The 13,611-nt window shown below is 48.0% G+C and overlaps 1 protein-coding gene across 3 annotated transcripts; it reads left to right on the forward strand.

Annotated features, from left to right (window-relative positions):
• The first annotated feature begins 844 nt into the window (after positions 1-844).
• MANSC1 (MANSC domain containing 1) lies at positions 845-13,394 on the forward strand. 3 transcript variants are annotated; one of them, XM_060253912.1, is made up of 4 exons: positions 845-1,000; positions 8,288-8,608; positions 10,827-10,967; positions 12,151-13,394. In XM_060253912.1, the coding sequence occupies exons 2-4, from the start codon at positions 8,386-8,388 to the stop codon at positions 12,963-12,965; spliced, it is 1,179 nt and encodes a 392-aa protein (XP_060109895.1). In that variant the 5' UTR covers positions 845-1,000; positions 8,288-8,385; the 3' UTR covers positions 12,966-13,394. The 3 variants fall into 3 exon arrangements, with proteins under 3 accessions (XP_060109895.1, XP_060109896.1, XP_060109897.1); XM_060253913.1 differs by lacking the exon at positions 845-1,000 and adding an exon at positions 1,025-1,246; XM_060253914.1 differs by lacking the exon at positions 845-1,000 and adding an exon at positions 1,401-1,568.
• The last annotated feature ends 217 nt before the right edge of the window (positions 13,395-13,611 follow it).

Consider the following 13,611-nt stretch of genomic DNA (forward strand, 5'->3'; position numbering starts at 1 on the left):
AATTTGTCCACTCACCTTTCAAAGCCTTCCCATGTTGGCGGCCATGGCCACATCCTGTGGCAGCGAATTCTGCAAATTAACTCTGGGTCCAGACAATAAAAATCTTTATTTATTTCCTTTTGTCTGTCCTGAGTCATCCACCCTTCAGCAGATAGCCCAGGGTTTTAGGATTATGGGAGAGGGTGAAAAGCGTTTCGCCGTCCACTGTCTCCATGACACACATAACTGTATAAGCCTCTTATCACAGAGGTGGCCAAATTTGCTTAACATAAGGGCCACATAGAGAGCTACAAGACACCAACGTTAGATGTTTGACAGCCACACGACAGGAAGGAAGGAAAATAGATGAGGGAAGTGGAGATGGAAAGAAAGCAACTTTAAATGCATTCACCAGCCGCTGGCTGGCTTGGCCAAATGATTTAAAGAGACAAATGCTTTCTCCAACGTGACGGGGGTTTCGAGAGCCACACAATATGTGTGAAAGAGCCACATGTGGCTCCCGAGCCAAAGTTTGGTCACCCCTGCTTTATCATCTCTCCGCTACTTGCCTTTTTTCTAAACTAAACAGGCCTAAGTATGAACCGGTCTTCACAGGGCTGCTGCTCCCTTGACCGTTTCCGTTGCTCTTTTCTGCGCCTTTTTTCGGGTTCTAGACTACAATATCGGTTTTCAGGCGCGGCGCCCGGGACTCCAGAAAGTTTCTGCCGGGGTAGTGATCAGTCAATGCGTGGCTGGACTCTTGATTTATTTCTAGCTGCGCAGGGTCAAACTCCTGGCACAGAAGTGGAACCCGCACCCGTCTGGATTGGCCCTTTAAGTACACCCTTCCCGGCCACAGCTCCTCCCCCGACGTCTGGGCGGAAAGCTCGCCCAGGAGCCTCCCGGCAACAGCGGCAGAAGGCAGCCGGTCGCTCTTCCTGGTGGGGCGCCTTCAAACACTTCCTCGGGTCTTCAGGGCGCCGATCCGTTTGCACCGCTTTCTCCGAAGCCGGCCGCCTCGGTACGTTGACTCCGGAGTGGGATTGGGGCTCTTGCAACAGGAGCGCAGCAGCCACCGGACCAGGTGTGACGCCTGAGCGCTGAACCTCGCTGGGCTGCAGCACGCGGCTTCCTTCCAAGCAAATGCCCTCCTGGCTGGAAGGAAAAGCTGGAGTTGGTGGGGCCTTCCTGCCAGGGAGAGGCGCGCCGCCTTGCAGCCGTCCTCCTGGGGAGCCACCGGCTCCTTCCCTGGGCTAAACCAAGGCAGGTCCGGATTCCAGAACATCTCTAGGATTCCCCTCCGGGGAGGGGAGGGGAGGGGAGGGGAGGGGAGGGGAGGGAGGGGGGGGGGGAGGCGCTTTGCCAGACGCCTTGGCTGCAAAGCCAGTGGGGCTACAAAGGGCTGTTGCTGCTGCGCAGAAGGGAAGGGGGCGGGGGGAGATTCCTTTCGCTCACGGTGGCCCCCTTTGCAGCCCTGCCTCGCAGACCCGATGGGGAGGGGGTCCGCCGCCCCTTCTGGAAAATTGAAGAAGTCGCTCCAAGTTCAGGCAAAAGAGTTGCGCCGGTTTTTCCACTTCACCACCCCTCAGGTCTGGCCAGGGTTGGGACCAGGGCCGTAGCCAGGAGTTTGAAGGGGGGGGGGCGGCATTTTAAAAAGACAGGAGGCGCCTTTTCCCATCCGCTGTGGGGCTTGCCACTTCTCAGAAGCTTTCTGGAGTAGGGACAAAAGCTGGAGGCGCTTAAAGTGGCCCAGTTGAAGCAGCCAACCCTAAAACTTTGGAGTCAAGAAGGGACTGCGCCATGTGTGCAGGCAGGGGTGGGGTCCTTCCACCTCCCTGTCCCCCACCCTGGCACTTTGCAGTCAGCAGCTCAGTCCAGTCCCACCCTCCCTGGCCCATTCCATGCAGCTTCCTCTGCCTCCTGTTCCTTGGCCTCCCTCCTCTCCACCTGCTGCTTGCACTCTGCTTAGCTTTCCTGGCTCCAGCTGCCATTGATGATGCTTCACTGGCTCAGCCATGGCATAAAAAGGGGGGCAAGCAGGCTGCAGCCTGGAGGGCCCCCTGAAAGTTGGGGGGCCGCTGCCTGGAAGTCTGGGGGCAGTGCCCCTACAGCCCCCCCCCCCCTGTGGCTACAGGCCTGGTTGAGACCCAGTCAATTTTCCAAGCTAGCTGTCAGTCCTGAAGCAGAGAGACTGGGAATGAGGGTTGCCAACCTCCAGGTAGCACCTGGCCATCTCCTGCTATTTCAGCTGACCTCCAGACGACCAAGATCAGTTCTCCTGGAGAAAACAGATTCTGTACTCTGCTGGGGTCCCTGTCCTCCCCAGGACCCCCCCCCCCAAATCTCCAGGAAGTCCCCAATCCATAGTTGTCAACTTAAGTAGGAATGCATTGCGAGCCAGACATCCTCCCCCAAAAGGTCTAGATCTGTGGAGGAAATTCAGCTGCTTGTTTTTCAGCCCCCAGTAAGGGACTGGTACTTTTGGCATCTGGGGTGTGTCTCGGCTCCCCATCCTCCCTAAAAAGGCAACCTTATCTTTTCCAGGGAGCCGCCTCCAGTCTCTTTCCTCGGCTTCCTGTGCTGGATTGTTCTGTGTTCAAAGACGAGTGTTGACGCAGGCTGAGTTCTCCTGACTCCTCCTTTTAAAAAGAATTGTTCCTAGAAGGACACCTGCTTCTGACAGGGAACAGTTCAGCAAGGGAAGCCGAGGGATGACAAGGATGGGTTCCTTAAAAAACAATTTGGGGGCAGGCACGCTCTCCTCTTCCTCGTCTGGGCCGCTTCTGCAAGTGGAGGGGGCTGATTTCTTACTTTGCTCTCACTGCTTCTACTTGGGGCAATTCCCCGCCCCCAACCACCACCATTCCCCCTTGCCTCCTCTGCAGAACTTTGTGTTGTCTTTTTAAAAAAAATTGTTCTCTCTGCCTGTCTGGAGGTTGGCAATCCTGTCCTTACGTTAGCCCTGTGAGGCAGGTTATGCTGAGAGAGTGTGACTGGCCCATTCTGCAGTTGCTCCCTTTCCTGCCCATCAATTACCAGGCTCTGTTCAAGGTACTGGCTATTGCATACGAAGCCTTCCATGGCCATGTTTCATTACATCTGTGGGCCAGTCTCTCTCCCTATGCTCCCGGAGAGCCAGTTTGGTGTAGTGGTTAAGTGCGCGGACTCTTATCTGGGAGAATCGGGTTTGATTCCCCACTCCTCCACTTGCACCTGCTGGCATGGCCTTGGGTCAGCCATAGCTCTGGCAGAAGTTGTCCTTAAGAGGGCAGCTCATGTGAGAGCCCTTTCCAGCCCCACCCACCTCACAGGGTGCCTGTTGTGGGGGAGGAAGGTAAAGGAGATTGTGAGCTGCTCTGAGACTCTTCAGAGTGGAGGGCGGGATATAAATCCAATATCATCTTCTTCTATGCTCTGCTATGACAGCAGGGAGTTCTGGATGTGTCACCATGCCAATGGGCAAAATCAGTAATTCTCCAGTGTGACCCTATACTTAACGGAATAGTATGCTTGGTCAGGTCAGGAAGGCTTCCATTCTCCTAGCTTTCTACAAGCTATGCAGAATTATTCAGGAGGACTTTTTTACACAGGAAATAGGGCTGTCCTATAAGGAAATGGTTCAGAAAGATGCTTTGAGAAAGTGCTAGGGACTGTGGATTATGCAGCTGTGTACTGTCTTTAAGTATGCACCTACTGGGTAATTTCGGCATCATTTAACCTATCATGTTGAAATACTTTTTTTGTTCAGTGTTGTTTTAGATCAGTATCAGGTTTCTGCTCATTTTCAAATTTCTGCAGCCCAAACCCTGTGGCATTGTCTATTGGGCGTCCCAGATGCTGATCATATTGACTTGCCCTGTGTTATCTGCTTTGAGTCTCTGAGAGAAAGGCAGACTACGTTGAAATGTAAATAAATAAATGGAGGTGCATGGTCTCTATGTAGTCCGGTATCTGGGGATCACCACTCTTTGGAACAGCATTGTCCACAGCTTCTTTATTTATACAAGGCAGACCCCCCCCCCCCAAAAAAAAAAGTTTTACAAAGTTTGATAGACTACCAAGGAACTCCCACAACACTACTCATGCTTGCGTGTGTGTGTGTGTTAAATTAAGAGAATATTCATTCTGGAAGAGACAGGCTATGAGGTGGAATAAAGGAATTTCTGCCAAGGCCTGCTCGACCTGTTCTTTCCGTGCCATCAAAATCTTGTTTGCCCAGTTCTGTTCTGCTGCATACTTAAAATGGTTCCCACCAGAATGCAATGATTTTTCAAGTCTATATGAGTTTTACACATTAGCCCATGAAAGGGATTTTTTTTAACTGGCTGTTTCATTGGTTTAGAAAATTCGTACGACTCCTTTCCAGAGAACTGAGTTGATGTGGACTACGAACTAAAACCTACTCAAGACATAAAAGTTGTTAGCAGTTAAAAAACCTCAGTGTTAAAAAAAACCTTTACTCATGTGAGTAACAGTCAGATATAGACTCCGGCTGTCAGTCCCGAAGCAGAGAGACTGGGAATGAGGGTTGCCAACCTCCAGGTAGCACCTGGCCATCTCCTGCTATTACAGCTGACCTCCAGACGACCTATAAAGGCATAGGTGACGCTTTATTGATTTGTTACAAGAGCAGACCTTTCCCTTATGGAGGCTTTGCCAGAAGTGAAAGTAAAAACCACAGGCAGCATTAAGTAATTCAGGAAAGTGCAGGCTTCCCCCCCCCCCACACACACACACACCTTTTAACACATAATTTTTCATGAAACAGTTAATGGGTATAATATAGTGGGTTCTTAGACATTGAAGAGGCGAGATGGTAGTGATAACAAACTCTTTATTGAGTACAGCATGGTGGGTGGCTGCACTAACTGAACTGGTGAACTATATACAACACTGGGTTCCTGCGCTAGCACGCAATTGGGTCATTCAAACCAGCAGGGGACCTGTGATTGGAGCAGGGCAGTTGGGATTTGGATCCTACTCCCCATTGTTGAACATATGAAGCTGCCTTCTACTGAATCAGACCCTCGGTCCATCAAAGTCAGTATAATCTACACAGACTGTCAGCGGCTCTCCAGCGTCTCAAGCTGAGGTTTTTCGCACCTACTTGCCTGGACCCATTTTAGTTGGAGATGCCGGGGATTGAACCTGGGACCTTCTGCTTACCAAGCAGATGCTCTACCACTGAGCCACCATCCCTCCCCATTGTTCCTAAGGGACTTGTTCCTAAGTACCCAAACTCAGTCCTTCAGGCGCCAATGAGCCAGGCAGGAAATCCGTTTGGTAACACACAGATTCACATACATAGCAACGGGGAGCCCATCTCCCTATCTCCTGAAAAGTGAAAGTTGTTCCCAGCCTCCATCTCCAGATGGTGGAGAGCGAGGAGGAGGAGGGGCCCCACATTCCCAGGCAGCCACTAACATCTCCACTGTGACAGACAAGATAACCTTTTACAATCCATCTCAAAAACATTACATATTTAGTACAGCACGACCCCGTAACACACTCCATAGACAGAAGATGGTAACAATTACATGTAAAACACCACTTAGGAAGGAATGCAGGACAGGAGACCTTGCAAGGATCCTGACAACTCACACATGTCAGTTTTAGTAATTCATAGCTGAAATGGGAGGGGGAGGGAGAGGAATTTATTTTTATTTTAAAATATTTTTAGCCCACTTGTCTGGTAGACTGAAGAACTTATTTCCAGGGTTACAACTGACAAATTACAATTTGGAAAAAAAATGGACAGAAATAACTAGAGTTGGGAAATACATGGAGATTTTGGGGGTGGAACCTGAGGAGGGTGGGGTTTGGGGAGGGGAGGGATTTCAATGCGGTGTAATGCCATAGAGTCTGCCTTCTACAGCAGCCATTTGCTCCAGGTGAACATCTCTGTTGCCTGGAGATGAGTTGTAATAGCAGGAGAGCTCTAGCCACCACCTGAAGGCAATACTAGATTGGAACCAGACTAAAATAGCTGTCTTTCTCCTTGATTCCTGTCCCCCCTCCCGCTTTTACATCTCCAGTCATTACAAGATATGGTATGTAAAGCCAAAATGGTGGCTTTCCAGGTAGCCTGTGGAGAAAAACTGAAGGGGTGGAAGAAGACTTTTGAGTTACTTTCCTGCTGAGCCTTAAGCAAATATCTCCGCCTGTGTTCAGAGGTGGGGTTGGGTTGGAATCCTGACACAAAAAGCCAACAATAGCTCATCGGAGATAAAAAATGTCAACATACCTGAGGAGGTAAGAAGGCACTTGCAAGCTGTTTTCATTCCCTAATATTCCAAGTAGTTGGTCTCTTCAGAGAAAACTATTCTCTGTTACCTTGATCACTCTTCCTTGGTAGCTGTGATGAACGAAGCACTCTGAACTTGTTCTTGTGAAAGCTTCTCTGAGACAGTACATTCCTTGACTATATGAATATTTGACATATAATCCTTTCTGTATTCCATTCACTGTTGTCCATTAGTGGCAAAAGATGCTCAGAAACTTTGTCTGGGCAGTTAAAAACCCTAGAATGAAAACCAAGTATGTCATCGAATCCTCTCTCTAGAGACAACATGGCTGTTCTGGTTGTGTTATGGGCTTCTTGCTAGCTTGGCAGTGCCCTTCTGAGCTTGCCAGGGGTTTTATTTAAGTTCTTTTAACCCACTGTTATCCAGTGAAGGAATAGATGCAAAAGGCCACACTCTTAGGTGCTGTTTTATGTCTAGTAAAGAGAAATCCATCAAAGAGTTTCTGTAGAATAATTAGCATGTTGCAGTTCCCCTGTTCAGTGCATTTCACAAATGTTTCCTTGTTGCAATTCTTACATCAGCCTTTTAAGGTGGACCACTCTTTACCATACTGTAGATGGGGATGGAAACTGACTTAAACGCAGGTAAAAGGGCTTCCAGCGTGGTCAAAGCGGCTGTGCATACTGAAGACGATGACCCATTCTGCATTAGCCTTTGTCCTGGTCTCGTTCTTGTCTCTTGAGTTTGTGCAGGGCAGGGAGCAAGCAGGGAACACGCAGCCCTGCTCCAGAGGTGCCAGTGCAGAATTTGGGAAAAAGAGCCACTGTGAGGAGCCTGGTCTGAAGCAGTAGAATGACTTTTAAGTCCCGTTGCAACTTTAAGACCAACAAAAGTTTATGTGAAGAAGTGTGTTTGTACACCAAAGCTCATACTTGAATAAGCTTTTGTTGGTCTTAAAGGTGCCACTGAACTCACAAATTGTTTGTTTTCTGCTTGATTTTTCTGCTTAAAAAGTTCGCTCTAAGAACTACCTTGCTGGACCAGGCCAAGCTTCCATCTAGTCCAGCATTCTGTTCTCAACAGGTTGTAACAGTGACCTTCCCTTGCTTTTGTAGGTTGCAGTGCTTCTCTTATAGGCATTTGGGCTTTACATAGAAGGGTCACGGGCTTTTGATTCCACTGTCTGCAGTATTTTTCTCTATGCTTGTGGGTGTGTATCTGTTAATGGAAAAGATACTTCATGCCTTCAAGAAAGTGGACTGTAGTCCATACCAGCACGTGGCATTTAGCAGTATATAGCAGGTTCCATTTCAGTATTGTGCCGAATAGATCATATCGCTGCAAAAAGCATGAAGGACATGCAGGTTTCCTGATTTTGTAAAACAGCTTTGTGCCACATTGCATTAACAAGAAATACCAGGAATTCAATGAGAGAACGTTTTCATGCAAATCAGGCGGCCAGCCACTGAACTGTGGCGATCCCCTTCTAAGGAACTGGTTTATACTGAATCAGTCAGACACTCGTTGTGTCCAACAGAGCTGCTTTCTGGATTTTCAGGCAGAGATTTGTCCCCCACCCTGCTTCCAGGGTTCCTTTTAGTTGCAGATACCAGGGACTGAACCGGGACCTTCTGTATACAGAGCAGGTGCAGCTCCACTCCTTCCTACTCTAATTGTTGTTCTATTCTTTTAGTTTATGTTGTTATGTTACATAATTATTATGTATTTATTAGTGCATCCTCCATATATTACAAAGTGTAGTGGTTAAGTGCATGGACTCTTATCTGGGAGAACCGGGTTTGATTCCCTACTCCTCCACTTGCAGCGGCTGGAATGGCCTTGGGTCAGCCATAGCTCTCGTAGAGGTTGTCCTTGAAAGGGCAGCTGCTGTGAGAGCTCTCTCAGCCCCATCCACTTCACAGGGTGTCTGTTGTGGGGGGAGAAGGTATAGGAGATTGTAAGCTGCTCTGAGTCCCTGATTCAGAGAGAAGGGCGGGGTATAAATATGCAGTCGTCTTCTTCTTTTTGCAGCATTTAACTTTGTTATTTTCCTTATTAAAAAGGTACTGCCGGTGCCTTAAAATGACTACCTCCTGAGTTTGATGACTCCGTGCAGATAAGAGGAAAGCTGTAAGGAGAAAGTCACCCCTGAAAGAACGAAATGTCCCGCTGCATCACTTGGTGCTCTGTTTGCATGGTGGCAGTGATATTCTGTTCTACGCTGGAGCCGTCACAGAGTCAAGGTTGTTCCACAGAGAAGACAGAGAATGCCACCATTGACCTCAAAGTGGCCCTTTCCAAAGGTATCCGGGGGGCCGATCCAGTTCATGTTGCATCTTGGGAAGCGTGCATCAACACTTGCTGTTTTGGGCATAGAATATCAGGTAAAAAATACACTTGGGGCATATCAGCTGCAGATTTTAAGTTGGTAGGATAGTCCTTTGTTCCTTCTCTCCAGAGAACAGCTCACCTGTGAAGACTTTGTAGGGCAGGTGCATCCTGTGATCCCTCTTGGCCAAAGCTGGGATGAGGAAGAACTCTGAGATCTGAAACCCTGCTGGTTTTGCTCTTTCCAGTACTTGCACTTGACCCTCCTTCACCTTCAGGGGGGCCAAAGAAGGAGCTGAGCGTGTGTGCCTGGCCCAAGGTCAACACAGTGAGCAGAGGGGAATTTGAACCTGGGTCTCCCCTTAGTAAGACACTCTGACTCCTACCCCAAAAGCTGAATTTTGCAGCCAGCATTTCTTGTGCAAAATAAGCAGAAATCCTTGTTTCCTCTAATTTTGTTTTGGGGGTTTTCTGCATAATTTAATCTGGTTTTGCTAGTCACGTGATGTGTGGGCAAGGTATTATTGCTGGGTACTGAAGCTCTTCTCCAATCACCCAAAATGTTATTCAGCCAGCCTGATGGGTGCTGAGATTCCAACAGGTGTTGTGTTGGAGTCCATGAATCTAGTCCTCTAGAGGAGGGGCTTTCTTCCAGTGGAAGGGAAGACAAGCCTTTTTCATCAAGGGACGCTTCCTTTTGCTGGTGGGAAGTACCTCTGCTAGCAGAATGGATCCATCCATCACACACTTTCCAGAGCACCTTCGTAGCTATAAGATCTAGAAACCTGCATTAAAAAAAAAAACCAAAACCCCCAAGATAAAAAGCAGGGCTTTTTTTGTAGCAGGAACTCCTTTGCATATTAGGCTACAATTCTCCAAGAGTTTACAGGGCTCTTATTACAGGGCCCTACTGTAAGCTCTTGGAGGATAGGCTACATCAGGGGTGTGTGGCCTAATATGCAAAGGAGTTCCTGCTACAAAAAAAGCCCCGATAAAAAGTAAAAGCTGAGGTTCATAAGAAGCTGAATTCACAGTCTGATATCTTGTTCTGCCATTTTCTGTGTCCTGTGGAACTGCAGGATACACTCAGCCCTGCACCTGACCCCCGTCCCTGAAATATTAGCAGTACCCCTTGATGAATGCTGGAAAGAGTGGGGCTTGGACTTAATTGGGGCAGAATTGAGCCTGCAAAGGCCGTGCCCCTCTTCATGAGCTGTTCAGGGGGGTCCTGCTGGTTTCCAGAAGGCTCTGGGGGATTCTGGAAATCCAAATGGTGACTCAATCGCGCAGGTCTCCACCGTGGCACCAGTGGGCATCATGGCACCCACGGATGCCTGCCAAGTGTTTTTAGAAAGGTGGAAGGGCCAGGTGGGGCTTTTGCCTAGCAAGGCTTCTGGTGGGTCACTGATTGGTTGTGCAGATTTTTAAAAGTGTTGGTATTGCAGCTGCTGCCACCACAGTGCAAGGAACTTCATGCAACCAAAGGTAAGCTGTGGCAGCGCCCGCCTTGGTGGGGAGGGCGGGATATAAATCGAATAAAATAAATAAATAAATAAAATTATGGCTGGCTCTGCCTCCTAGGGAACTATTTTGTGGCAGTGCCCACCTCACTTTGGCAGAATTTCAGAGAGTTCCTCTAGGCTCACAAATGCTTGGGGAAAGGAAAAAGGAAAGGTCCCCCGTGCAAGCACCAGTCGTTTCCGACTCTGGGGTGATGTCGCATCATGACATTTTCACGGCAGACTTTTTACGGGGTGGTTTGCCATTGCCTTCCCCTGTCATCTATGCTTCCCCCCAACAGCAAGCTGGGTACTCATTTTACCGACCTCGGAAGGATGGAATGCTGAGTCAACCTTGAGCCGGCTACCTAAACCAGCTTCTGCTGGGATCGAACTCAGGTCATGAGCAGAGAGTTCAGACCACAGTACTGCAGCTTTACCACTCTGTGCCACGGGGCTGCTCAAAATGTTTGGGGACCCCTGCTCTATTGGGTTGGAGAGGGTAGCCTGGAATGAGGCAAAGGGCTTTCCAAAGTTACAACTGGAGCTGTGTCCCCCTCCCTCATGTTGTGGGCCATCAGTACCTGAGACCTAAAGAGTTAGCAGATTTGCAGTGAGCTGGGAGGCAACCTGAGGCAAGGCCACAGGGGAAAAGTCAAATCCAAACCTGATAGTAGAACAGGGCCCACTTCCTTGCCTACATTCTAAAACAGCTTGATGTAAAAGGTCTTGCTGTTTAAAAATGCATTTAATTCTGTGTACTTGTGTTTTCCAGGCAACAAAGAGTGCAACTTAGTTGTCTTTAAGCCTCACAAGAGAGGCGGCTCCCCCAATTGCTACCTGTTCCACTGCCCCACAGAGGGAGCCTGTCCACTGAAGCAAGCAGAAGGTCTGGTGACCTACAGAACAATAAAAGGTGAATGATTTTTAAAAATGGTTAAAATTAGGTGATTTTCCAGGGGATTCATACCATCTGAAATCTTACTCCATTCCTACCAGCTTACTGCTCAATGATTTCATTGAGTGCCCACAAGTTCTGGGGTTCTTTCTCTTCCTTCTCTATCCCATGGATAATTTTGTAAACCTCAATTGTAAACCCCTCAGCTGTCGTTTCTCCAAGCTAAAGAGCCTTTAACCTTAATTTAGTTGCCCTTTTCTGCACCTTTTCCAATGCAATAATATCTTGTTTGAGGTGATGTGACCAGTACTGTATACAATATTCCAAATGAGGCCACACCATAGATTTGTACAGGGGCATTATGATACTCTCTGATTTGTTTTTGATCTCCTTCCTAATAATCCTCACGATAGCATTTGCCTTTTTCTTTAAATTGCAGTTGCACGTTGAGTTTACATTCAGTGCTTTATCTTGCATGACTTCAAGATTTCTCTCCTGGTCAGTTACTTCCAGTTTGGACCCCTTCATTGTATATTTATAGTTAGGATTTTTGGCTGCAGCGTGCATTACTTTGCACTTGCCCACCTTGAACCTCATTTGCCACATTGACACCCACTCACCAGCTTTGACAGATCCCGCCAGAGTGTCTCACAGTCCTCTCTGGTTCTCACCACCCTGAACAATTTAGTGTCATCCGCAAACTTAGCCCCTTCACCGCTTACTCCCAACTCCAAATCGTTAATGAACAAGTTAGAAAGCACTGGACCTAGTACTAAGCCCTGCGGCACCCCACTGCTTACCACTTTCGACCATGAAAACTGCCCATTTATATACTCGCTTTCTGTTTCCTGTTAATTAGACAGTTTTTATTCCACAAGAGGACTTGTCCTCTTATCCCATGACTGCTGAGTTCTTGGGAGCCTTTGATGAGGAAGTTTCTCAAAAGCTTTCTAAAAGTCTAAGTAAGCAGCATCTGTTGGGTCATTCTTGTCCACGTGTTTGTTCACCCCCTCAAAGAACTCCAGAAGTTAATGAGGCAAGATCTTCCTTTACAGAATCCGTACTGATTCTTCCTTAATAGCTTTTCCTCCATCAATGTGCCTACTAATTCTATTTTTAACAACAGATTCCACTTCTTAGACTATATAGATTTGCTTGGTGAGTCACACTGTACGATAAAAGTTCTTTCTTTTGTTTTCAGATCCAGTAGTTCCAAAACCAACTTCTTCCCTAAACAAGACCCTGGGTTTAATTGTGAATGGGAGCTTTGCATCGCCGAAAGCTGTTGTGATTGACACTCCAACAACATCTCCAAAGTGGCCAGGTCCTTCTCCAAAATCTCCTGCCTCAAAGATGATGAAAGTAGTCTTGGGCCAGACAGAGAAACCTGTAGACAAGATTCACAGGCACTCACACCACCCAGGAGGTGAAGGGGCAAAGCCTTCAGAAAATGTAGATTCTCTGCTGAAACATCCAACCATTAATTCAGTGACCCCAACCAAGACTCCTCAGAACCTACTTCCCAACATACAATCCACTGTTAAACTACCTGCTGTTACGCCTTCCAACCAGACAAGGTCTGTGGCCACGGTTTCTCCTAGTAATGCAACAGCCACTAGACATGCTGCATCTGACTATGGGAATACATATGTGGCAACTGTGAGTCCGAGAGGAGGCAGCCCTGCTCTCCAGCCGACAGCCACTCCCCAGGTGAAAGCCAGCAGCCTCAGCCCTTCGCCTCCCACCCTGTCTAAGGTTTCCTCAGCTACTTTGCACAAGGCCCGTCTCAGTCATGGGCAACTGAGTAGGCACAGTGACCCGCTTAACAGAGCTCCGGGGGAGAAGCACGACCCCTACTTGGGCGAGAGAAGTGTCCTCGTCGCTGTGTTGCTTTTTGGAGTGATATTTTTGCTCTTGGCTCAAGTGGTGATAGGCCGGAAATTGCTGGAATCTCTTCGGCACAGGCGTTACTCTAGGCTGGACTACTTGATCAACGGCATGTATGCCAACGTATGATGGGCGAGGAGTGTGAAGAGCCACTGTGTGGCGCTAGCGAGGCATCTTGTAGTCTAAACAGAACAAATGAAGGACAGACGTTATGTTAGTAGAGATGTTCTCTCTTTTGTGGTAAAATCGAGTTTTATTAGAAACAGAGCTGCTATTGAGAACGGTGGCCCTGGGTAGTGCTCCAACTCACCTTGTGGTCCTGAGGTCACTGCAGTAGGCATTCTCCTTAACTCTGGCCAATATCTCTGGCTCCTGGTAGCAGAGGCAGGAATTAAGCAGCATCAGGACATGTCGTAAGAGGTGTTCTAGATGGGGCTGGAGGAAGTTGTTCCTTGCAGAGTTTAATGCTCTCCTAAGAGCTTCAGGGTTTCTACTACATTTTTTTACTTGGAAGCGATTTCACTGTAATTTGCTGTGCTAAGAAAAATCTTAAAATAAGTTCCAAGTGGGTTTAGGTGATACTTCTCTCTTTCTCTCTCCCTCTCTCAAAAAAAGTCATATCTCAGAAGCTAAGCGGGGTCAACTGTGGCAAGTACTTGGATGGGAGACCTCCTTGAAATATCAGAGCCAGGAGGTGAGGGCAGGCTTTATTCAGTCACATCTCTGAATATCTTCCATGCCCCCAGTAGGGATCAGTCACCAGAGGTCACGATGA

The sequence above is a fragment of the Heteronotia binoei genome, chromosome 14, assembly GCF_032191835.1.
Source record: "Heteronotia binoei isolate CCM8104 ecotype False Entrance Well chromosome 14, APGP_CSIRO_Hbin_v1, whole genome shotgun sequence".
NCBI classification, from domain to species: domain Eukaryota; kingdom Metazoa; phylum Chordata; class Lepidosauria; order Squamata; family Gekkonidae; genus Heteronotia; species Heteronotia binoei.